Here is a 25,451-nt window from a genome sequence, read left to right as displayed (position 1 = left end):
GAAGTATCTTTTTAAAGATGATGATGATCCTTAATCTTGGGCAAATAAGGGGCATCGACAACTGGAAACTGTAGCAATAATTAGTACAAATAATCTTGGACCTCTGACACTGTGGCTGCCTCGTTATTTTTGATGCTCTGACAGCGAGTCTGTGCTTGCTCATTGTACAGCTTGGTCAGTAGAAGTTGTTTTAAAAATGGTTTATGAGAATTATATTTATTAAATAAAAGTTTCACTTCTAGCTGTGTCATTGTTTTAATTATGTAAATGTTTGAGGAAAAATATGCTGGAGAGGAAGGAGGCTCAGTGCTCCGCAGGGCTGGGATCATTCTCAGTTCTTTAACAGCTGTGCGTTCCCTTGGCTGCCCAGCCCCAGCCTCTTCCTCTCCCCATACAGTTACAGCTCCAGCCCCTTCATCTTGCAGGCTTCCTGGGCAGTTTCCAGTTCCTTATTTGATTTACAGGTTTATCAGTGCTGACTCCTGCCAGCTCTCCTTTGAGCTCTTTAAGGGAGGAGGGAGGGCTTGAAACAGGATACTCTGAGACAGATCCGAGTTCAGAAAGGAAACAGTTGTAATCTCATGTAAGAGATTCAGGTAGGAGTAGCTGGTGCACAAACACCAAGACTTATTCCTGGTATATAACGTTGTAATTTCATCAAGCATTTAATGGTGTGGGTGACCCTTGGAGAGCTCAGAGGACTGAAAGGCACCGTGGGTTTAAAAACCAACCCACAGACTGTGTACAACACTCAAATAATCTACAAAGACTGGTGGCAACGTTATTTAAATAAAGTGTGAATGACAAAAGTTTATTAAACACACTCTTAAAAAATAATACCTTTCTTAAATAAGGATTTCTCAGTACGGATTTCATTGTAAAACAGTTTTGAAGGAAGTCATAAGTTAATACGTAACAGGTTGATCAATTAAAAAAAAAAGTCACTTCACTGATGTAGCCTTCAAACACACTGAAACAAAGTCGCTGTGCGGCGTCTCCCTTCACATGCTGGGGACGTCAGCACGGCTGGAACACACCAGCTCCCTTTTGTACTTCTAAGCATTTAGAACAAGCAGTAGGCAAGGTGGCGGAGCACTGAGACTTAGCAATAACGTGTATTTGATGCAGCAGACAAGTGTTCCACAGGTTTTTTTCCTGCTTAAAAGCACATTCTAGAAATAAGTCTTACAAATAAATACACTGAAACAATGCATGCGAAGACTTAAGTCATGGCAATTTCACTGGAGCTTTATTGCCTCTGTTGGTAATGAGAGGGACTGTAAGAATTACATTTGAATTTACAGAGATATGTAAATGATGGGGGTTGTTTGGTTTTTTTACTAAATATAATCTCAAGATTAAGTAAGTGTTTTATATCAGGGCACTTCTAATTTTGTACATATTTAATGTATAAAAACAGGTTACAAACTTTATGTTCACCTTTTTATTCCCCGACATTTGGCAAAATTAAATTGATCCATGTAAGGGGAGATCATCAAATTGAAGACGTAAGCAGTTACGAATTAAAGCAATCCAAGGAAGCAACTGTCTGCATTCTTAAAAAAAAAAAGAAAAATCACACAAATAATATATAAAGGAAAAAACACATGGCCACATCTGAGCACGTTTCAATACAAAATATTCCCTGTACCCAGGCATTTTGTCCTTAAAACAACACCCTGTTAAATCAACGTTGCTTTCAACTTCACCCATTTTGAAAATGTTTAAGATGCCATCATAGCACAAATAACCTTTTTCTGCAACATAATTAGACAAAGTTTTATGTATTTCTTTATAATTACACAGTAATTATAAGTGTGTAGTACCAAACTGATGACAACGCTATTTTGCTGAAAAGCTCTTGCATTCAAAAGGAATATTCTTTAAAACACCACAGCCTGACGCCACTCCCCAGTCTCAGACTCTTCGAGGGACGAGTCCTTGTTGGGATACAAAGCAAGTCAGTTCTTCTCCCTAAACACAGCATATACCTGAACTAATCGATTGGAAACTGTACCAAACCCTCGGACAGAAACAGCACGCGGAGATCCCCGGTAGAGCTTCCTTCCCCACCCCGGCCCCTGTAAGTTCAAGTCCCCATTTATATTTACATAAAATTGAGAAAGGAAATACTGAAAGCAGCAAAACACACATTTTTTGGCATAGCCAATTCCAGTAGCTGGAGAAAGTCTGCAATGGTTTTGTGGAACTGTATTCCTGAAATAAATGCATGATTGAGTTTTCTTAAAGGAGCACTGCACTAAGGGGAGCCAGAGCCTTCTGCTCAACTGCAGAGAATAGAAATAAAAATTTTTAGTAGTTTAATAGTCAATTTTTTTCCTAAAATATTTTTAGCATTTTGCTCTTCAGTGCAAGTACCAATTAATCACTTCATAAGAATTCTGGCCTTAGCACAGAAATCTTTTGAGCACGGACTCAAACCTCTATCCCTACTTCTAACTAGAGTAATTCTTTTCCCCTGGAGCTTGGTATTTCCCAGCTTGTTTAACAGAGTAGCATTTAACCAAATCTCTTCACAAGTAACTAACTGAGGAGTAAAAGACCACATTTAGCACAAAAGCAGCTCAAGAGCTCTTGCAATATTAAAAACAAAGAAGAAATGTATCCAATAAAACCTGTTTTGAACAAAGCAATTTAGTTAACTGCAGTAAGACAATAAGTAGTGATGGATCAACAAAATAATTTAAGCAAAGCCAGTATAGTTATTTTATATTTGATCTGTGCTTGTTGGGGAAAGCTTTACTCCTAATTTCTTTATTTGGCAACCACAGTGATATGTCAATTTAAGGAACACTCAACAAAAAAATTAAAAAATGGGTGTCATCCATAATGACAGTACCTGTATGTTACTTCTCAGGATTATGGTTTCAAAACCTAGATTCACATCAAACTCACAAGAAGCTGGTACAACAGGGCCATTCGTTTTGTCATACCTCAACCACAAAAATTCCATGTCCCATTTTAAAATACTGTACTGTGTAGCAAACATAAGACACAAATTCAGTATATTCAAGTTTTTGATTTCCACAGAAATGAAAAACCTTTCTTTGACAGACAGGTAAGCATTTCAAAACTGTCATGAAATCTGATTTCTTGAGTAATAACCTAGAGAATATTAGATTCTATCATGACACACACAGCTTATCTCAATGATGCTCACTGGAGGCCGACTAACATTGAACGCGGGTGCTGTAAATGCACAGTAGTTGTGTCGTACTTCAACTGCTCTCACTGTCAGCTGATGTACAATCAAACCATCCCAATAGGCACCTAGATACCCCAGTATCATCAACCTTGGGTTTTCTTGTTTATTTCGGTACTTTTTTTTACTCCAACTGCCTTAGACAAAACCTGTACTTTTCCAGAAAAGAAAAAATAACAACAATTGGACCCAGCACACTTAAATATATCACTCTTGCAGGAAGTGCTATCAATACAGTCTTTGCAACCAGCCCCAAGCGTATATTTAAGGTTTCTTTTAAAAATTATTTTGATGTTGATCTGTATAATTCAGATGCCATACAACAGCTGTCTGATGATGACCAGCATTGTGCTTTATGTGAAACCAGAAACCTCAAAATAATTATAAAGCTTCTAGAACTTATGGGAGATGAAATTAGGGTGGTCCACAAAAAAAAAAAATTAAAAAAATCCATGATGAAATCCACAATGTTGGAATTTTAACGGGCAAGAGTGGTCCAGACTAAAAGAAAAGCCCAAACCACCAGTAGAAGAATGAAATATGATATGGTCCAAGATGTATCCTTAAAAGTTTGTCTCAACCCTCAGCCATATTGTGAGGATTGATCTTCAGTTCAGTCCAGCCAGCAGAAATTGACTGTGCAATTTTCCATTTCAGGTATTTGTACAGACTATGTACACTCTCTAGAAGGGTCCTTTAGTGCTACACCGTCGTACTTTTTGTCCCAGCAATTTGAGGGCGTGCAAATTCCACAAAGTCATCAATAAGAACTGGCCATGCCCCTAAAAGAAAAAAAGAGACCAGAACATAAGCACTCAGTTCAACAAGGCATTATTTTTAAAGCTTCGGATCTAAAGAAGGTATTTACTTTCCAGTCTTAACTAGGCATACTTCCAAGCAAAAAACTATAATTTGATTTTCTTGCGTGAAATCTAAGAGCTGGTTTAAGATTTGTGCTCCCTTTCAAGCCAGTTAATGTGCATGTCTTTCAAGGGTCACACTTCCTTCAACTTCCTGACAAAAGAAGAAGGAAAACAACCAGCTGACAAAATTCTAGCTTAAAACTGTCCTGTTTTTGGCAGCTGAACTTGATCTCCAGGATGGCAGTAGCTTCTTAAACACTGAGCACTGGATGAAGCAGTCGATGCTGCTGCCGACAGCGTATCTTAACATATTACAGCATTTACTACTCACAACCTGATTTTGCAGGAATGCAATGTTCATCTGTTAGGATCAGCACACTTCGGATCAGTACTCCAAAACCAGCAAAATTCACTCCGACAGCCAGCAGTCCAGTACAGTACACAGCCCTGGAAGGCTGGTATTGCCCTAGATACACTTTTCCACGTTCCTTATCAACAGGTAAGTAAAATGCATGTCAATATTTTACGTATTTTGAGCAGTCATATCCACAGAGGTCCCCACTCATGTGCATGGTGGTAACGGGAAGGTTAAAAATAACTGTGGTTTGGGTTTTGGGTTTATTTCCCCTTGAAATGTTTTTACTCCACATCACTAAAACATGTTTTCTGCCTTTAATGTTTCTGAATTACATTCATTTATTGTGAGTGGCAGCCCATTTGCTCACTGATAAGGGAAGCAGAACTGTCCATAATTATTAAATAACACTGTAGAAGTTTGGTCCCCTCTGCTCTGGAAGGAGCAGCAGTTTACAGTTTCCTCCTCTCACTGAACTGACCCACCGCCAACAACTGAAGGTAGCTGTTCTTGGCTACACACAGACTGGAAGAAGAAAGATCAGTACAAAAGTTTACAAGAAACACGTTTGGTACGAAATAACTTATGTTTAGCAATCCCTGTATGCTGCCAGCTTCATTTTCCTATCATCACATGCCCAATCTTCAACAAAACTGAAGCAAGCATACTTAAAGGGAGAAGAGAAAAAGAAAATGGATTTAAGAAAGTTTAGCATTTCATTTTTAAACGCGCAGTAACATAGAGAAAACAACATGCATTAAAGTAGCTCTAATGGTAACATTCTAATTGTGCTGTTAATAGACAGCTGTGCTGAAGCAGATTCACAGCAGTAAATGTAGCATAAAGCACAGGTTCGTGAAAGAAAATGGAGATATTTACCTTCCTCGTCATAGTTAGACATATCATCTGCTATCATTGTACTAAAGTCTAGAAGAAGGTTCCAGGTATCCTTAGGAATTGATCTTTTATGATGTTCCTGTTTGGAAGGGTGGAAAATCTATGTTTGAAAACAATAAATTAAAAACCCTTACACATATTATTTTTTACTGTTTGGACACTTCCATGCCCCCAAAACATGTTTCTCTTGTATACACTATGAAGTGCAGTATCTGGGATCTAGGTGAAAGTAGTCTATTCCATCTACTCAATAACTCAAACATTTATCCTCCAAGCTTTGAAATTACTGCAATCCAGATTATGTAAAGACTTAAACTTACCAACAAAAATTTGTTCCACAAGTCTAGAAATTTAAATCTTCCATTAAGTACTAAATTCCAGTAGGCAATGGCCATTTCTAAATCTGTAATATTAAAATATATTACTCTTAGAGATATGCATTTCAAATATACCATCTCCAAAGGTATCTTTAACACTAAAATGAACCGTTACTCATAAAGATGAAAAGAGCAACCCAATGCAAATAAACTTGTGGATCCTTTACAAAAAGGCAATCATAAATTAAATATTACACAAATATTTTCTAGATTTTTATACTACTACATGAATCAACTGAAAATTTCCCTTATTAATTTCTAACATATCCGAAACATACAAGGATATTTCACATGCCTTTTGCTATTTAACAATACTTTAGCCAAAATCCAGTGAAATATTTTTGTCTTAGAAATGCTACTGACTTGAAAAGAAAACTGGTAGTATTTTGTAGTGACATCAGTCTAATTTTTTTTAATATATCAAATACAATTTACACAAACCCAGCTTTTCATGGTTTCATCTATAGAGCAACCTTTACAGGTGCTGGCTTTGTAACATGGCTTTAGGGGTTAATTTCTGCAATCAGGTCTCCTTTTGAAAAAGTCTTTAAGCACTGTATAAGCAGATAGTTGATGGTTTGTTGGTTTTGTCTGGGTTGGGTTTTTTTTTTTGTTAGTTTGAGGTTTCTCCCTCTCCCTCCCCCGCCAAAGACTGCTGTTAAGTTCTTGCTTGTTTTGACTCTGATTCTTAGGATGACTGAGAAACCTGAACTGACAGTTCTGGAACAAGAACAACCTACTGCCCATGGGGCACCCGCATGCAGCTGTCAGCAGTGGGTGCCGTTATAGTGCAGCCGTTAAAAAAGTCTGGTTAGTCTAGCAGGTAATGGGGGGAAAAAACCCACCTCGCCTCCCTGGTATTTGCCAAAGGCTAAACTGACACACACTGCCCATTTATTAGTGGCATAGAGCATCGTGTTAGCTGATAAAAGGATGTTATGCATCTGAGCTTTAAATCTCTACCCAGCCTGGTCTCCATTATCAGGAATTCACCAGAATCTCTGTACTGTATAACCAAATGCTACTAACTGTGATCTTGCTGAATTCAGTATCCATTAGCAAGCACCTACAGTCTCCCCAAAAGGCTACTGAGGTAAGTGACCTATTTTTAACAAACGCTCCTGTATATTTTGCAGTCCAGCAAATCTCTTCTTCCATAAACAATCCCCTTGTGAGAGCAGAGAGAAGAGGCACATGAGCAAATGCATCTCAGGAAGAAAAGAAAGAAAAAACCTGACACAACCCAAGAAAACCACTCCATTTACCCAGTTGCCCAAACTACTTAAAAAAACCAGGAAGGTGGATCTTAGAGGTGAAATCAAATCAAACAAAACACAACACGTGAACTCAGCGTTGCTGGAGGGAAAATAGAAGGTGATTCAGGGAGTTTATGAATTCTTTGGTATCTTTGATATTGAAAGTTCTTCTTGAACAGCATCTTCACATTATAACGCTTCCTGACCAAAGGAAAGAACAAAATTTGTGCAGGGTTTTACAGCAGCTGCAAAGAGGGAGATTTCAGACAAAAATGCATGTCTGAGTTTTGAGAAAAGTCACTTCTCCTCAGTAAATAAGTTTATGTGAAAGTAACAGTGTAAAAGCCAAGTACTTTTCTTCAACTGAAGATTCAGACATAAAAATATGCACTTCAGCTTTCAACTAAAAATACTGTCTTTCTAAAAGTGAACAGATACAAACCTCAGATTAAGCTGATCAGTTCCTCAAGGGAAAAGATTAGAGAACTTGTTTTATTGACTTGTGATGCATTAATAGCAGCCATACAAAAAAAATGCAAGGTCAAATAGCTGCATATTTATAGCGGTTTATAAAAAAACGCTATAAACAAACTGTATTTTGACATGCTTACACAATTTTGAGTTCATTCTTGTGGGTAAGCAAAGCCCTTTAAAAAAAAAAAGGATCTCGGGATGCTGCAATCTCAAACTTATTATGTGAGTCCAGACATGTTAAGCGTGAAGACATAAAGCCTTACGATAACAACATATTTTAAAGTAAGTTCTATCAAATCACAGAATCCAAACATAAAGATGGAACTTCTGGTCTTCATAAGGAAGTGAAAGAATGCTCAGGAAAATCCTCATGGATCAAATGTAGAGTTTCAAAATATATGCTTCATTCTGAGTTTTATCCAGAGAGATGCAAGAGAAGCAAATAAAAAGTCTGAGATTACTATCTACTAAAAAGTATTTGCAAATGATATACAAATATCACAAGAATTTTAAGACACCTACAACACCTAAGACACCTAAGGGATTATGCAGAGGAAATGCATTTCCAGAACTGTGCCTGAACTACTACACAGTGTTTGGAAGATTAGAGACCAATATACATTAAAATCAATTTGCAAGTTCCTACAAGTAGTTATTTAGATTCCAAAATTAATTGCCTAACTAGGAGCACTTAGTTTTCTGTACTGTCCTTCTCCCAGTATTTTCTTGCTTTAGGGTTTCCAGAATTATTCTGCCCTATCATAAATTCATGTCTAGAACTGTGTTGCTTATTGGTTCCTAAAGGGTTGGTAAGCATCCAGATTTCAAGTTGATTTTTAAATCACTTCCAGACCCACACTTACACTACGTCTATGCTATATGAATCTGAGAAAACCATACTCATCTCTGTCACTGTTAGAGCTTAACCAGCATAAAGAAGCTTTAAGATGAATGAGAAATAAAACAAGGGATTTAGTTTTCCTGGAACATGATTTTTTCTCAAGGCTGTTCCACCAAAGATACTCAAAAGATTAATTTCCATATAGGGACTATAGGGAAAAAAAGAAATCAGAAAGTCTTCCTTATACCTTAGAAATACAGAGACGAAAATAAGAGGCAAGTACTACATGGAACAGTTGTGTTATTCTGAAGCTTTGAGAAAATATAATTAAAAATTATCATGCAATTATGCCATCACTGTGATTAATCATTTCACTTTTACCACCTTATTCAGCAGAATACGCTTGTTGTATAATGCTGTTTAAAGATTAAAACCAACATACAAATGTTACACCCTTAACCATAAAAAAACCCCACCAACAAAACCCCACAACTGCAGAACTGATTCCACACTGACACTCCATAACCCAGCTTCTATCCTCTTACAATTCACTTACTGCCCACTTTGTATGATTGTAGCGTAAGACTCAGACCCCTGAATTTATTTGCAGGGTTCAGATCTCAATATGTGCATGTACTAGTATTTTTAAAGTTTAGTGGTGCTCTTTTAACTGCTCCAAAGACAACGAAACTCACAATGCAACACAAAACAATAACAGGATACAGAAAGATGTTAAAGAATAACACAGAGTCAAAATTAAGACAAAGTTTTTGCTCATTTACTTATTTTTTTCAATAGTCCTTTTAAGCCAGGAGTTGGTCCGCATATATAAGATGACAAAACCAAAGCAGAATGCTCATCATTTCGCAGAGCATGAATGAAACGCTGGTCAGTGGCAGTCAGCTAAAGGCATTTTACTGAGAAAAATAAATTCACAAGCTGCCAAAAAAGGACCTGCTTGCCTCTCAGTACCTTATTTCTTGTTAAAAATAGGACAGTTAAGTTAAGGAGTTAACTAGTATTTCATGACTCTGTAACTGTTATGGGTAATATCTCAGCTACACTGTACATAACTGAATGTGCATTCTGGTTGGTTAACATTACTGCTTGAAAGCAATTTTTTTCCCCCATTTCTGCTGCTTTGAATAGGCAGATAAAGAGTTTGTTATTTTAGCTCCATCCAAATTGAGGCATCTTGTCATGTTTTTGGTGTTAGTTTTTGTTTTCCAAATAAATTATTTTTAACAAGTGATTCTTCCACTTCCCATGCTACACTGAGCAAAACCACAACCAGCAGAAGAGCTCTGAAACAATGAAAAAAAAAAATCAGTGAGCTCAGGGAGGGGAATGCTGTAGGTAGGGACTCTTACCAACAGCACAACAACAGGCATCAAGCCATCAAACCCAGGATATAGAAATCTATTTGTACTATTCCAGTTCTATTTTGCCAAGACATCTGCAAGCATTTTTGGCATTACAAGAAACTGTGTAAGTGTATTTACATGGAAATCAGTTTTACAGCTTAAATTTATCCTACAAGTGAAAATTCAATTAATCTGTTCAGTGTTGCAAATTCTAAGTGGTACAATTATGCCTTTAATGTGAGACCATAACCCACTGTGCTTACTGAAAATTACACACATTCTCAGTGAAATAAACACTCTCATAAAAATGTGTAGTCTGTACTAATGACACAGTTATTTCTACCATCTGAACACCTTGAGCTGGCACCTATCTTTCACAACAGAGAGATGTATGTTATCCCAAGGGTGGCTATCTTTCAGACTCTTTGGATTAAAACAATATTTTCAGTTACTGCTTTAACTGGTCATCTCCCATCTTTACGAACAAATGTTTACGATTAGGAATACATACCTAAACCTTTCTGTCCCGGATTCTTTGCAAAGTTGAAAGTAAACTGATAAAAGTCCTTAAATCTTCCCGGCTCTTTTAATTCTTGTTCCATTTTAGGAATCTGGGCCTTCAGTTTTTCTATGCTGTCACATCTGCATTTTAAAAAGCGTGTTTATTTGTACATTATTCATTTTGCCCTAAAATACTAAATGCAACTTAAAAAATATAATTTTCTTATAGAATACAATATGATTATCAAAACAAAATTCAGAAAGCCTTTGATTACTCTGCACCTATTCGACAATTTCATTTCTTTGTTGTTATTTCTTCACAGTGCCATTTGCACGTGCTTGCTGATATATCAGGTTCTGTAATCCAGAATGTTTTTAGAACGTCATAAAAACTACCACATTCTCATAAGGCAGTAAAACCCAGGTATGCTAGACTGCAGACCAACACCCTTGCTTTATCCACTCAAGCAGCTCTATGGCAACTAACTGAAATACTTGCACAACCAAAGCAAGCAGCAAAGTTGCCTCCCTTTTTTGTGGTCTCTAAGAACCAAGACCACAGACAGCAGATGCATTACTGATCCCAGACTCCAAAAAGTCTCTGAAGTCTGGAGGGACAATGAAATTGTAAAATGACCAAAACAGGGCTGTTTCACTGTAGGTTCATGTCTCCAACGCTGGATTATACTGTCAGTGTCTAATACGTACTGAACACTTACCCTAGCTCAGTCATTCCATCCATGAACTCCAGCTTTGAAAATTCACACTGTGTTGCAGCTCGGAATTTCCATGCAATAATGAGGACAGTAATGCTGGCTGGGTCAAGAGCTAGATCATCACAAAATTGCTGTATACCATCTATACCAATTTTATTTTCATCTTGAGGATCTTTGGGATACAAAAGTAAGCATCAAAAAACCAGATTTTTGAAAAGTTTATTTATTCAAAAGTAATACTTGAGATAAAGAAACATTTTCAAGAAGCCATTTATGGGATCAGACCTTATAAGTACATCTTCTAAAACCAAAATTAAACCAGTATTTTCAATGGTTAAACTTTAATAATTGAGGAAGTCACTACAATAAAATGTCCCATACAATGAAGCTTATTTTAATGGAGAGACAAAAGCACCACAAACATTTGTTTTCTGCCTAATAATATGCATGATGTTCTGACTCATTCCATACAGAGAACAGTGGTCTTTCCCATCAGCACACTTAATTACTGGCATCTTTGGTAAGACTGTCAATCTGTGTACCACTACAAACAATTCTGCAGTATCCATTTGCAAGCTGTACTGATACAATTATCAAATCTGCCCATACCAACTCAACATTAGTTTTATGTATTTTTTGGTATCACCAGCATGCATGAGATTGGACATGGTAACCTAAAAGAAAGTTACGTTCTCCCATTACTGATTCCAAGTCAGCCAGACATGCTCCTCTTTACACAAAGGAATCAACATCTGGTCTGGAACAGAGATGCTCACATTTCAAGTTCACTAACAAAGATCTACTAACACAAGCCAACAAAGACTTCAGGAAAATGGTATTTGGATTACGCATACATATGAAAACCGACAGAAAATGTAGCACTGATTTTTAGATTTTTTTTTTTTAAAGTGCTAAACCACAGAATTTGTTCCGCTGGGCTGAATACACTTCACTATTTGTGGTACAGTATCATCAGCTGAACATTGGCTATGTAACAGCTAGAGACTTTGTTTTCTTTTCCACTTTGTTTGTAACTATCTGATACTGAGCACAAGATGAATAAAAATTAAGGTAGAATCCATGCTTGTACGCCAACTTTTACTTTGTCAGGAGTGATGGGCTTTTCCCAGAAGAATCACCTAAAATCCATGTTAACCATTACACTTACTCACTGAACACACAACTCCAGCTCCAGACCTTAATCTTGTATAAATGCACGTTTACTTAGAGCACATAATGCAACCACACACAATCCTTGTGAAGCAGAAGCCTACATATATCCCCCTTCCAGCTTGTTTCCCTATTAGTAGCAATACAAAGCAAAGTCGGTTAAGATTTCCAAGCACAAGAGCACAGCTGCAATGATACACGTAGTTAAGAATACATACATACAACTAGGAAACAAGCCTTAAAATCCAGAGTACTCACCTTTGTATCTGTTATATAGTTGTTCCAACTTCTTTCTGTCCAATGATCCCTTAACGCTCTCTCGTATATAAAGTTCAGGATTTTGGAAAAAGTTGTCTGTTGCAACATCTAACTTCCAGTCATTTTGAGATAGACAACTCACTGCTGTCTTTTCACTAGATTGTGTGAAGACCATAAACTGACGCACTTTATCCTTCTGCGATGATTTCAACTTGTTCTAGTAAAAATGGACAGTACTGTAACTAGAAATGTTTTACTGAACAAAAAAATAATAATTATCACCAGTAACATTATTTTTTTCCTTGAAACCAGTACATTTTATAATTTTCCCAAGCAATCAAAATTCCTTTCACTCCTGGGGCAGTCAGACACTCAAACCAACACTTATTTTCTCTGTTAAATTTAAACTTACTTTCATCTGATGCACTTTACATTGTAACTAAACTGAGTTAAATCAGCACAAAAATCATGATGGCAAAGCAGTCATAGAAATCAAACCAGATATTCCTATTGCATATTTGGGGAAAGAGCTGAAAGGCAGAGCAAATTCATAATTCTGTAAGCTGGGACTCTCCAATCGAAACCAATTTGTTTTTTAGAAAGAAAAATCATTCTCTTCTTAAGAAAGGAATGACGCACTTACCAAATAAAGGCAATTCAGATGCCTAAAAAGAGCCGATGGCTATCAAAATACTTGATCGATTAATTGCCTCAAGAGAAGCAGCAGAGCAGGTCATTTAATAGCTTGCCTCCACTGACAGAGAGGCTGGCTTTCATTCAGTCCCAGCTGACCAAACTAATAGAAACACCAGCTAGCACAGGATGAGACCATTTGATGTGCTTCTTGATGGCAGTGAGGAACTACACTGGGTCACCTATTTCACAATGCTCCACACCAAAACAGCCTTTCTTTTTTTTTTTCAGAGTTTTTTTTTTTTACTTTGAAGGTGCTCAGCTCCACCTACATGATTTGGAAAACATTCCTGTGAGGAGGCACTGTCTCCATTTCACAGGTGCAGCAACTGAAGCTAAAAAAAGGGGTAAGTAGTTTTGCCGGAGGCAGGCAGAGGAGTGAGTAGCCAAGGTGAGAGCTGTGGAATTTCAGGCCTCCTGACCAGACCCAGAGACATCCCTCTCTGCTCTAGCATGAAACCAAATGGGGAACTGGCTGCCAGTAATTTACCAGCACAGCATGATTCCCAAAGATATTTCTGATGAGAAGCACGCTCAGTATTTCAAGGGTATTAGTTACACAAAACTAGGTGCTGACAGGAGAAAACAATCATAGAGCTCTCACGCTAAATTCAAATTCAGTTCTAAAGTTCATTTAGTACACTGAAAGCAAAGGGACTCCTCGTGTTACAATTTGGCACGTGAAAGTACTGACTCTTCAGTTAAGATTGCACTTCTTACATAGCACAAATACTTTATGCATGGTTTACCTTGCATTCTAACCAAAACTTCTATATTCTGTTCATTATTGTAATTTCTAAGTGTGTATCCTGTTCTCAGGGATTATGGAGGAAAAAATGGCTAAAAAAGTCTCTAGACATGATCAACTGTCCTCTGCCAAAGGTTTAGGACCAGTAGGAGCTCAAGCTCTTCATTCCAAAGGATAATTAGTGTCCAATCACATTATCATCAGAAAAGAAAAAAAAAATTAGTTTCCTGCTGCTTGATGACAATGAATGTGAATGCTATTATTTGTAAGAGTAGTTAAATGACCAGCTTTAGAGATACACCTTTAAAGAGAAATACAAAAGCATCACATGCGGGCTAAAGTGATACCCACATAACATAACTAACAGACCAATACCCTTTAAGATCCTTTTTAGACAAAAAAAAAACAAACAAAAGAATCCCCCCCTCCAAACTCAGCTGAAGCCAAAATTTTAGCAGACACTGTAGACTTAAGCACAGCTGCATTAGTTAGGCTATGCTACTTTTAAAGCTAAAATGAGTTGCTGCTTTGTTTTGGTCTCCTGAATAAGTTTCTCACATTGGAACTTTTGTTACAAATGCATTTCTGAAACTCAGATTTTCAGAAGTGGTGCCAAGCAAACGTCAAGTCATCAGCGCAGGTCCTGCAAGGATCCACTGATGATAACTTCTGCATGCCTCGACTTTCACAGCAGACCTTCAGCACCTTATGATATCGATCTCAAACTTTCACAAAAATCACCTACACCAACAACGCGGTGGACCACGTGGAATACTTCCAGGAATGATTAATGAATTTTTGGTTGCAGTTTTTAAAAACACATTGTAAGCTCAGATACACCAAAACAAACTGTGGAATGAAATCCTCAATGACGACAAAACAATCCCAAGGCTGATTTTCTGTATCAGTTACCAGCTTCCTCCAATCAGTTCTACACAGCCAGGCTGCCGCCTCACCACAGACCCAGCTGCACTACAGGGCAGTCATACTTCTGACCTTCGCTTAGACTTGCCTCTTTTTTTTATTTTTTGACAAAGTTGGTGCCTTTAATCACTAGGTTTTGGGGGTTTTTGGTTCGGTTTTTTTTTAACATCTACATGTAAGTATGCATCGCCCTTTTAACAGTGAGTATTCTGTAGAACCTCAAGAGGCTTTGTTCTGCTCTACTCTTGCAAGGATAAGCTCCAAAAGCAATGACAAATAACAATGGCAACAACAGATCAAGAAACATGTTTACAAGGGCTTACAGGTTTACCATGGATGCCCAAGACCACAAAGGCAGTGGGGTTTGCGTGTTGTCAGATAAAAGGAGAATGTGATTTATTAGATTAAAAAAATGCACCTTACATCACTTTTTTGATAAAATTTAAATTCTATATATACACAAGATCTTCCTGAGCTTGGGGGTCCCCAACAGATAGTAACACAGAACCTTTTTAAGAAGAACACTGAATTTGCCAATATTCAAGCAGCTAATCACACTAATCACTAGAGCATTCGGTAATATATTAAGATGTAATAAATCGCACTGTGCAGCCAGAATCTTTTTTCTGGAATAATTATATTATTACTGGTCAAACACGAGTTTATTTTTAGCGAAGAAGTGCCAAAGCCCTTTCTTTATATGTGATGAATGTTTCTGCAAAAGCTTGCCAACGTGGATGACACTCCACATCCCAAGCGGCTGGACAACTCTTTGAAGGCCTACTACAGGACAGCAAGAGATGAAATTACTGCTGAGTTTTTATTATCCTGTTATAGCTCTTCTTTCATCACATTAAAAACCCACGCTTCAAGCAGGAACAGGTTCCAAGCCTTCTGCACTTTTAAGGGCTATTTCTAGAAGCTGAGCTCTAACAGTCTATTATTGTTTTAAGTGTGCAATACAGAAGCCAGAGCACTCTATAACCTTTAATCCCATAGTCATGAGGAAACAAATAACTTACACTGAGATCGTACGGGCTGTAAGGCAATGCAATCCATTGAAAATACCTCAACACTAGTTAAAAAGGAAGACAGAATTTCTTGTAACAGTTATCTGTCTTGCTAAAACACAGAAGTGGAAACCAATGGAAAACATATGCAACACATTTTCCAGTAACTTTTACCCCTTGAACAAATTTCTCACATTGGACCTTTTGCCACAAAGGTGTTTTTAAAACTCAGACTTTCAGAAGTGGTTCCAGGCAAAGGTAGTAAGGGGAAAAGGAAAAACACATTTGCAAGCCTTTGATCAGTTTTGTGTGGTGTTCAAGCTACCTTTCATGATAAGGATGTCATAAGAGACAGAAGGTGAACTTCCTTTAAAAACACAGAATAACCTCTCCAAATGAAAAGTTACATTATGTAGATTCATAAAACTACAGCAATTACATCATTCCAATGAAAGTCTGATGCTATAACATTCATTTTAAAATGAAAATATGCCTCTCTCCTTGAAGAATTACCAAATTTACCTTGAAATTACCAATTTGAATTCCAATTCAACAACTCACCCTTGATCAGATACTTCAGTGGAAGATTAAAAATAAATAAAAATACTTGTGTGGGTTTTTTCTCCCAATGTTCTGTGGTTTTTTGCTCCTGGCCTCAGATTGAAACTCCCTCTGTCAAGGGGATTAAGCTTTCCCAGTTTAGGGGAAGAAAATGCTAGAACTGACTTGCCAACACTGACTACATTGTTAGTTTTCCTTATCTTCTATACAGTTTGTAGTCACCTCAGATTCAAATATCAGCGCTGCACACTGGTCATCAACATTTTCCATACAGCTAATAGCCATATGAGGGCTCCACTCTCCTGGACAATCTCCATGGGAAAGTGTAACAACGTCCGTCCCACACAGCCTGGAATGAAGAGCTGGGAATTCCTACCAAAACCCTGATCTTGGACTTTGCTCACGGTTTACATGCAGTTGTCAGCTAGACAAGCAGCACACGATCACTTTGAAGTACCCCTGCCTAAAACTCCTTATGGCCCCCAAAGAAGGCATTCACACAGTTACTCCATAACAAACTCCTTTCCCTTTTCCCTTCCCAGCCACTGCTTACAGATCCAATGATCCAATTCCTGCCAGTTTCACAGCTAACTAAAGGAATTATAACAATGTGACATCTGTGCTTATGTTTCAGTCAGGACTCAAAGAAAAGCATGTTAAGTTATCACACACGTGACAGGTAAAAGCCTTTTCTAAATTAGTTTCAACCTCCAGAAAGCCCAGGCTTTTTTCAAACTGCGTTTACACTCTAGCAAGAGATCTGGCTGTAGGAAGCATCCTTTGCACTTTCAAAGGACCCCAGCAACATCAGTTCAAGTACAGAATAACTTCAGCCTGCACACAGATTGGGCTTGAACACAACTGCCAGTTTTGCCATATCTTTATGCGCATACTAATGGTCAAGGGAATACTGCTCCCTTACAGTGTCTGAATCATTCCACGTTGTGCCGTATCCATTAAACCAACGTACAAGACAACTGCAAATATTCTGGTTCACTGCTTGCATTTAACAAATATATGACTAAAGCTTAAAAGGCAAAACCACGAGTATTTTTCTTTTATAAAGAAACAAAAGTTATTCACAATAGACGTCTATGAATAAACTGTATTACATTTTAAACCACTAACTATGATGGCACACGTGTATACTACCAAGAAAACCCTTAAAATCCAAGTAGAGACAAAACCAATTAAAGTAAATAACTACGGTTTCTGTACAACAAACAAACCTGCCCTTCTATTACTTTTCATTTTACAGCAGTTTTTCAAAAAGAGGGCACACAAAGTACAATCATAAGGACATTTTTAAGCTTCTGTTTAAAACTGACATGAAATCCATTTGTCTGCAGTGGAAGAGAAAACTTGAAAATTTACAAGGTCTGTTCAGATATAAAATCAACAATCACATGCAACATAAAATCAAGGTTGCTTTTTACATCCTCTAATGTTCTTTTTGTGGATAAAATCATTTTAGTTACTTGCATATAGGCAGAAAGTCCTTTGTAGAAGATTCATATATAGATATCCAGAAGAATGTAGTAGTTCTAATAGTGTTTTAAGTTAATTCAAGATAACCTGAGGTGAAGGAAATAGCAAAAATAAAGTCTTTTTCAATTAAATAAATTATAAAATAAAGCTGTCTCTTTTTTAGCATTCTTAACTCTGGCCCAGGGAAGAAGATCTACTCAGCCACTAGAAGCTGCATTCATACCTTTTATTTGCGTTGGCACCATAAAACATGAGTAAAATATCAAGAGCTACATAACAAATTTCACACCCTGTTCTCAGATTAGGTCATATTCCTGAATACTTTTTTTCATGGCTCTAGTTAAGAGTGACTTTACAGTATAAGTTCAAAGGGTTCCCTGGTAAGCCAGAAGAGGAAACAAGACCATGCACCATCTTGTCTAGCACTCAGACTACTCCTTCCTAAGTGTAATGCCAAGGATCTATAAATTTTACTAGGGAAGAACCAAAACCAGAAACATTTAATATCAACAAACTACTACAAGCATTAATGTGCACCATACAAAATAGCCTGGCAGAGCGGCTTGTTGAGTTAAACACTACGTAACAATGTCATGAAGTACAACAACATTACAGGAGACAGCGTCAGACAAGCAATTTTTTTAATACTAAATTTTCACAACTTCCTGTCACCTGAGGTTTGAAGTAAGAAATTATGTATTTATTAGCATAAAAATATTCTTCAGAGAGCACAAATTGCACAAGATAACAGATAATGTAAACAGAGATAAGGTCAGCAATTGGCTCTGAAAAGAAGCTACGGATACTCACACACTTGCCTCAATTATTACACTTAGTCCTAAATACATTAAATCATTCAGAATAGCACAGGTAGTAGCTCTTCTCCCCAGAGAAGATGGCTTAGAATATAATAGACCAGCCTGCTGCTCTTTTTGGATTTGCAGGCACATTACTTGTCCTCATGACAAGATGAAGCAGTAACACACCAACAAGTAAGGTGCTGGAGACCACCTCTACAGGTGTTGCTCAGCTCAAATGAAAACGTGGGTGAGAGAGGCAGATTGCTATCAGCAATTCAAGGAACACTGCCAGGGCGGCGTGCCTGAGCACTGGACAGAAAACACTTTTCAAGTCACCTGAATGGTCAGAACAAGCCTAACAGGCTGTGGTAATGGCCTCCATTCCAGATTCTGGACAAAGACAGTACAAAGGAAACCTCTGTCCTGAAAGCCCTACAAACGCTGGTGAAACTAAATCAGAGACAGAAGCACTCTACCTGGTGGTGCTGCACGGACAAACAGAAGCCAGGCCCCAGCTCCAAGAGCCTCTACTGCAATGCTTCCTTTGCTGGACAAGCGACCCAGCCCCAGGAACCTGCCACAGCCACTGGAAGGACTAGCTAGAGCAGTAATGCACACAGGCAGAAAAACGGGATTTTGAATCTCATGTTTCTGGATGGACATCTTCAGGTCTCTGTGAAGAAGTCTCCCTTCTCCTTCCCCTAACTAACTAGAGGATTTTGACATACCGGAAGCATAGGTACAAAATCCTGTACCTGGGCACTAGAAACAATTCATACCTGTATTAACTACTTAGAAAACCTGCAGCTGTTATTTAGTCCCACTTCAGTCATTCTTTCACCTGGGTGTTGGAGTCAACAAGCACAACCTGGGAAATAGTTGTTTGCATAGGACCTAACAACTGTGCTCGAGGCCATGACTAGAGGATTCAGATACTCCCTCCAATCTGATAAATTCCACCCCTCTATCAGTATAGCACTGTTCAACAGAATACATCAGTTGGTTCTTCAGTTCAATATTTCCAAGAAAACTAAGCAGACAGGATTCTGCTGTTTCTCACAAAGTGATATTCTCAGAATAATGTGCCTCACTATTTCTGTTATATTGCTGCTTACTACAGTATCATTCTATTTAAATTTCTAGCCACACAGATGTATGTACAAGGCATTTCAACTGTGAATTTACTTTGCATACTTACACTGGATATACCGTAAGACAGCTCTAGGTGGTCTTTATGGAAGAAAGTCTTCGTAAGGAGTTGTGTAACATCACTGCATAAGTGCTATTTGAGACAGTCTCAGACTGCAGAATTACAATAAGACACCTCTGCAGTTGGAACTTTAGCAAGACTTTAGTTTTAAGCTCTCATAACAAACATAAGTGAAGATCCACATCAAACTACTCAATTAAAAATTATACCAGTAACCCAGTGACAAGTTTCTGAGAGGCCTACACAATGCACCACTCATCTAAATCCCGGGTGACCAAATTTCTATGCCAAGTAACTCCATCAGGTAAAGGCAACATCTTTATTTTTTGTAATATGCTTTTAACACTGCTTGCCAAAATAACATTAACTGCAGGTGTAAGTGATTTTTACACCACTAAGTGTTCACCAGTAGATCTCTGACTCCATCCCCTGCCCTTCCGAAGACAGATCTCTGACTGCATCCCCTGCCCTTCCAAAGACAGATCTCTGATTCCATCCCCTGCCCTTCCAAAGACAGATCTCTGACTCCATCCCCTGCCCTTCCAAAGACAGATCTTTGACTCCATCCCCTGCCCTTCCAAAGACAGATCTCTGATTCCATCCCCTGCCCTTCCAAAGGCGCTGCTACAGAAAAATCCTGCTTTAAACCGTACAGGTGCATTTCAAGCCGTACGAGTTTTGTACGCAGGGAAGGCCTAAAAGCACGACTTATAAACGCGCTCCCTCCGGTGCGAGAGACCAATAAGGATCCCCCTCGCTTAAAGACACAGAACGCCTTTTGCCTTCGCTTAGGCAAACAAAAATAGCAGATTTTGTTCCAAGCCTTGCGGCGTCCCTCTGGAAGAGGGAGGGGAGGAAGCCGCTTCAGGAGCCCATAGCAAACCCTCCGCTACAAGGAGAGAGGTGTTACGGAAAAAGGCGAAGCGGGCAGGTCCCGGCGGGCGGAGGAGCCTCCCCGGAGCCTCCGACCATCACCCGGAGACTCTGCAGTGACCCCGGCTCCCGGGTCTCCCAGGGACAGCCCGGGCGGGCCCCGAGCCGCCCCGCGGCCCCGGCCCCGCGGCCCCCGCCCGCGCCGAGGCCCCAGGCGCTCCCCGCGGCCCCCGCTGCCCGCTCACCATGTTGGGGCTGTGCAGGCCTCTCCCCTCCCGGCTCAGGCGCGGAGCGAGGGCGGCGGCGGCAGCTTCCTCCGGCGGCTCCGGCTCCGCGCGGGCCCTTCCGCCGCCTCCGCGCATGCGCGCCCGCAGCCAGCCCCAGGCCGCCCGCCGCCTCCCGGGGCGCGGGGAGAGGAGGGGAGGGGGAAAGAGAAAGGGAAGGGAGAGACAAGGGGAAGAAAGGGGAAGGGAAGAGGGAAGGGAGAAGGGGAAGGGAAAGGGAAGGAGAAAGGGAAGAGAAGAAGGAAGGAAGAAGGGGAAGGAGGAAGGGAATGAGAAAGAGAAGGGAAAGGGGAAAGGAAGGAGAAGGGGGAAAAGAAGGAGGAGAAGGGGAAGAGAAGAAGGGAGGGAGAAGGCAAAGGGAAAGAGATGGGGATTAGAACGAGGAGGGAAGGGGGAGGGAAGGAGAAAGAGAAGGGGAACGGAGATGGAAGGAGAAGGGAGAGGGAGACAGAAGGGAGAGGGAGAGAGAAGGGGAAACCCACTCCTGCCCCTGCTCTCCTCGCTGTTCCTGCGGGGTGCTGGCCAGCTGCGAGGGGTTCCGCCCGGCTCCTCGCCCGCCGCCGCCCCCTCTCCTGTCGCGGTTGCTCCTGGAACACCCGTCAGTAAAACGCCGTGGGGCTCGCTGGGAGGCTGTCGGGCTGTTCCGCGCTCGCGGGGCGCCCCGGGCGGGCAGGTGTGCGGCCCCTCGGCCTTGGAGAACTTAGAAAGGGCTGCGATGGGAGAAGCCCCTGCGCTTTTCGGGGCTGGGTTCGCAGAGGCAGAAAACGTTTGCTGTGCAGCCCCGGAGACCTGGGGAACACCCAGTCCGAGGGCAGCGGCTTTACAGGACTTTTCTTACGGGGCCACCTCTGCACTGCGATTTTCCTGCTAGAGGCTGCGACCCCCTTTGGAGAGCGGATCCTTCCCAGTGTCTGACAGCCGAAGCCTTTCCCGCAGCGGCGTGGATGTGCGAGCAGGAGAGGCTGCAAGGGTTAAGGCACAGCTTGTACCAGTATCCCAGACAGTTGTTGTTTCCCAGGAAAGCTTAGTCTATCTACTGCAGACTTTTGGCAGTGAGAAGGTTGGGGGAAGCAGAATGTTTGCTGATAAAACTCACAGTGGTGGCAAACTTCTAGTTGTGAAGGACAAAGGTTTGAGATCCGATTCTTGTTCTCCCCTCTCCTGCTGAGCTGGGAGCTATTGAAGTAAGCTTCTCTACTTGTGTTACATGACTGGTGTGATCTTACGCGCAGCAAAGAAATTAAGACTTCAGAAAGCCATTCTTCATGATGGATGTCCAGAGGGAATGTGCATGTTTTTATAGAAAAGGGTCTGAACCACTTCTCGCTTATTTCACTGAAAATTGTAGCAAAGCTTAAATGGAGTGTGAGAAGGTAAAGTAGTGTTTGGAGAGGAGAATCAGGCCTGTCCTGTGAAGTGTCCAGTTGTTGCTGCTGTTCTGAGACAGTAAAATTAAGTGTTGCCTTGATATTAAATATACGGGACTACATGTGAATTCAGCTCTCTAGTTGCCTGGACACCTTGAATCCTTCAAAAAAACATGTTTCTGAAATCAAGCATGGCTGCCAAGTGGCCAGCATGAACAGCCATAAGCACTGCCCACCAGCCCACTCCACGTGAACCACGGCAGGGGAGACAAAGCCAAACCTGGAAATCTATTCCATTGAGTTCACTAATTGCCATCACTGTAATGTGCTGTGACAGCCCTCCTGCAATCCAAAGGCACAAATTAGACCTTCCTGAGAAGTACTGCAATGTGTAACAAGAATCTGAGAGATGAACTGTGATTGCAGTAGATTCCTCAGGACAGAGAATTTTTCAGTGGCTTGGTTTTCCTTAATGGCTGTGACTCTTACTCCTTTTCTGTATTTACAGAGTCTGTTGAGGCAATTTTGAGTGTGTGATTGGGGGCACACTGTGTTTAATTTTATCCTTTTAAAAAGTTGTACAAGGTTTTAACTTAATACTTCAAAAGTTTTTTTTTGATTTTGCCTTTTTTTTTACTGAATAAGGTACTAAACATAAATTATTTTTAATTTTTTCTTGTTCATGTCCTAATTAAGGTACTGAAATCAACATGGTCCGTGTTTTTCAAATGAGTTTTAGATTAAGTTCATAATAAATCAAGGCTTGATGTTACAAATACTTAAGAGCACAAGGAACTTCACATGCAAGAGTGTTCATAAGCTTTAATAAAGCACTACTTATGTCAGTAGACTCACAGGTATTATGTACAAGATCTGATTTTACACATTCAAGTTATGATTACTTTAAAGCCATTCCTTGAAGAATTTGCCATTGCTATAACTTCTAGTTCAATCCATTACTTTCATCTGCTGCCTGCGTTACAAATCAGCAGTTTCTAAATTAGCTGCAGGTCTGGTCAAAGTTGTTCTCACTACTTTAATGTTCAGAAATTGTTCCTGCTGTACCATCTTTTTTTCTAGGAGTCAGGTCATTTGGACTCCACTTCCAGCTTTGGCCACCTGGTGATTTGATCTAACTTATTAAATTCCTCTACATTATTAACTCCCATCTTATAATGTATGGGAAAATCACACTTGACTGCTATGCAGGGGCTTCTCAGCAGAGCAGATAAAAGTAGACTATTCAATGAAATGCAAGTGAAATGTAAAAAAACACATTAAATGCCAATTAATACTATTCCCAGTGTGCAGGTGACTGGTTTTTGTTTGTGTTTTTGGTTTTGTTGTTTTTTCTAATTGTGAAAAGTTGTAAGGTGAAACTGTACATGAGAAAAGAACTGAAGTGGCTTCCTACCACCATTTCTGTTGCAAATGTAGTGTTCCTGATATTGGTGGGAGCTACAATATGCTCTTCTGTCTTGACTTGCAGAGTACTTCCCTGGGTATGGCTGAACTGCAGAATCTAAGATAAGGTAGCCTACCCAGAGCTCATGGCTACCATGGCCAGGCAATCTCCTGCCTCAGCCACTTTGATTAGACTGAGTTATCCTCCCATTCTGCGGCACGTTGCAGCAGGCAGACCCTGAACAGCACAGACTTTAAGACCCAGTCAGATCGCCCCGATCTGTACTTTAGTGACATCTGTGCTGTGTCTAAATCTCACCCCTAACATTTCTGAGCAAAAATAGATACTTTGTAAAGCAAAAGGCTGCCAAAAAGCGTGTTTGTACATATTCAGAGTAAGTTGTCTAAATGGGGCTTGTTACATGTCAGCTTCTGTAGGACTTGATCCAGGAAGGCACTCCAAATCACACCAGTGATAAACAGCTCTGCTATTTGTAAACATGACACATGCATTCAGCGATACAGACTAGAAGGAAATATTCATCGTGCAATCTGCATGCAGCATAATCACTGTGACCACAGTAACATGATGACTTAATTTACGGTTAGGCTGACACACTTGCCTTGTTTTGTTGTGTGATCCAATGTTTTATCATCTCACGTGAACTCTAGGAGAACCAGTCAGTGATGTTTTTAAATCCAAATGTGTCAAATACAGTTCTGAATAACACTGATCTGGTTTACGCTGAACTGAGTTCTCTTCTTGAGGAGATAGAGAAGCAAGTCTCACATTAAGTTAATGCAGAATCCACTTAGTGTAATCCCCTTGCTGAGAACTTACACTCAGAACAGTTTCTGAGGAAGACACCCAAAGCTCCATGAAGGATAACGATAACCTAGAACAGCTTGGCCTAGAAATGGCTTTCTAACCCCCACATCTTTTTGTCAGTTACTTCATGCTCTAGGAAGTGAAAACACAAATTTGTCTTACACTGATGGAGTAGTTCTAAAGTGGTTATGACTATGGCCCTTTGCCTGCAAACACTGACATGTTTAACAAAGAGCAAGTCCCATGAACTATCCTGCACAAGGAGATTTAATGCCACTCTGAAGGCATGAAGTTCCTTAGCATCCACAGGTGAAGACTCAATGGTCTGCTCATAGCCCACTGTTCAACTGACATGGTTGGAATGTCCATATCAGCACATCTAACTTTTTCTGCGTTGAAAGCACAGAGGAAGTAAACAGTCTTGAGTCCTCCTGTAGGTGTCCAAGCAATTTAACCTGCAAACTGGCACATTGCCAATATCTGAAGATTGTTGTTAGTAGCTTGCAAGGAAGGGTGTTTACCTTCTGTCAAGCTTTTCATGCCTCCTGCATTATGTAAAAGGTTAACAAGTTACTATATCCAGTCAAAGGCATCCTAGGAGCTGGGTTCCACGTGCCTATCTCTGGGAGAGAGCAGGAAGGGTTTATGTGACAAAGGCAGCAAAGTCAGGTCAGCGAGCCTAACAAAGTCTCAACATTTGTCATGTACCTAACCTGACAGGCCTAAATAAATTGACAATTTCCAGGACACCTAAAGGGCAAAAGACTGCAAGATTTCCATATCTTTTTGGAACTCATTACACACAGCAAGATACATACACTAAAAGCAAGGCATTTTAAGTAATGATGAATTAAGAAATTAGAGGGCAATAATAATTGAGACAGCTAGTTGATTTTAATCGGACATGGATATTTCCTTAGTTCAGAACTGTAAATATGGTATGATCTCTGTAAACAGAATTTGAA

General features: G+C 39.8%; 1 protein-coding gene across 1 annotated transcript; it reads right to left on the bottom strand.

The window, feature by feature from the left end:
* Nucleotides 1–1,227: 1,227 nt before the first annotated feature.
* On the bottom strand, nucleotides 1,228–20,981 carry DCUN1D1 (defective in cullin neddylation 1 domain containing 1). Its single transcript, XM_069864762.1, has 7 exons — nucleotides 20,848–20,981; nucleotides 12,296–12,512; nucleotides 10,871–11,039; nucleotides 10,162–10,292; nucleotides 5,659–5,741; nucleotides 5,321–5,417; nucleotides 1,228–4,005 (listed from the first exon to the last, which is right to left on the bottom strand). The coding sequence occupies exons 1-7, from the start codon at nucleotides 20,962–20,964 to the stop codon at nucleotides 3,926–3,928; spliced, it is 894 nt and encodes a 297-aa protein (XP_069720863.1). The 5' UTR covers nucleotides 20,965–20,981; the 3' UTR covers nucleotides 1,228–3,925.
* Nucleotides 20,982–25,451: the final 4,470 nt, after the last annotated feature.

Source organism: Phaenicophaeus curvirostris, chromosome 10, assembly GCF_032191515.1.
Source record: "Phaenicophaeus curvirostris isolate KB17595 chromosome 10, BPBGC_Pcur_1.0, whole genome shotgun sequence".
Taxonomy (NCBI): Eukaryota; Metazoa; Chordata; class Aves; order Cuculiformes; family Cuculidae; genus Phaenicophaeus; species Phaenicophaeus curvirostris.
This window is presented reverse-complemented; position numbering and strand designations above follow the sequence as displayed.

Bases quoted from the DNA above. Each gene is read 5' to 3' on its own strand.
- DCUN1D1 (XM_069864762.1), bottom strand. From the start codon at position 20,964: ATGCGCGGAGGCGGCGGAAGGGCCCGCGCGGAGCCGGAGCCGCCGGAG. The intron at 11,040-12,295 runs GTGAGTACTCTG...TGTATCCCAAAG, and splicing joins ACTATATAACAGATACAAAG to ATCCTCAAGATGAAAATAAA. The intron at 5,742-10,161 runs GTATGTATTCCT...TTAATATTACAG, and splicing joins TCCGGGACAGAAAGGTTTAG to ATTTAGAAATGGCCATTGCC.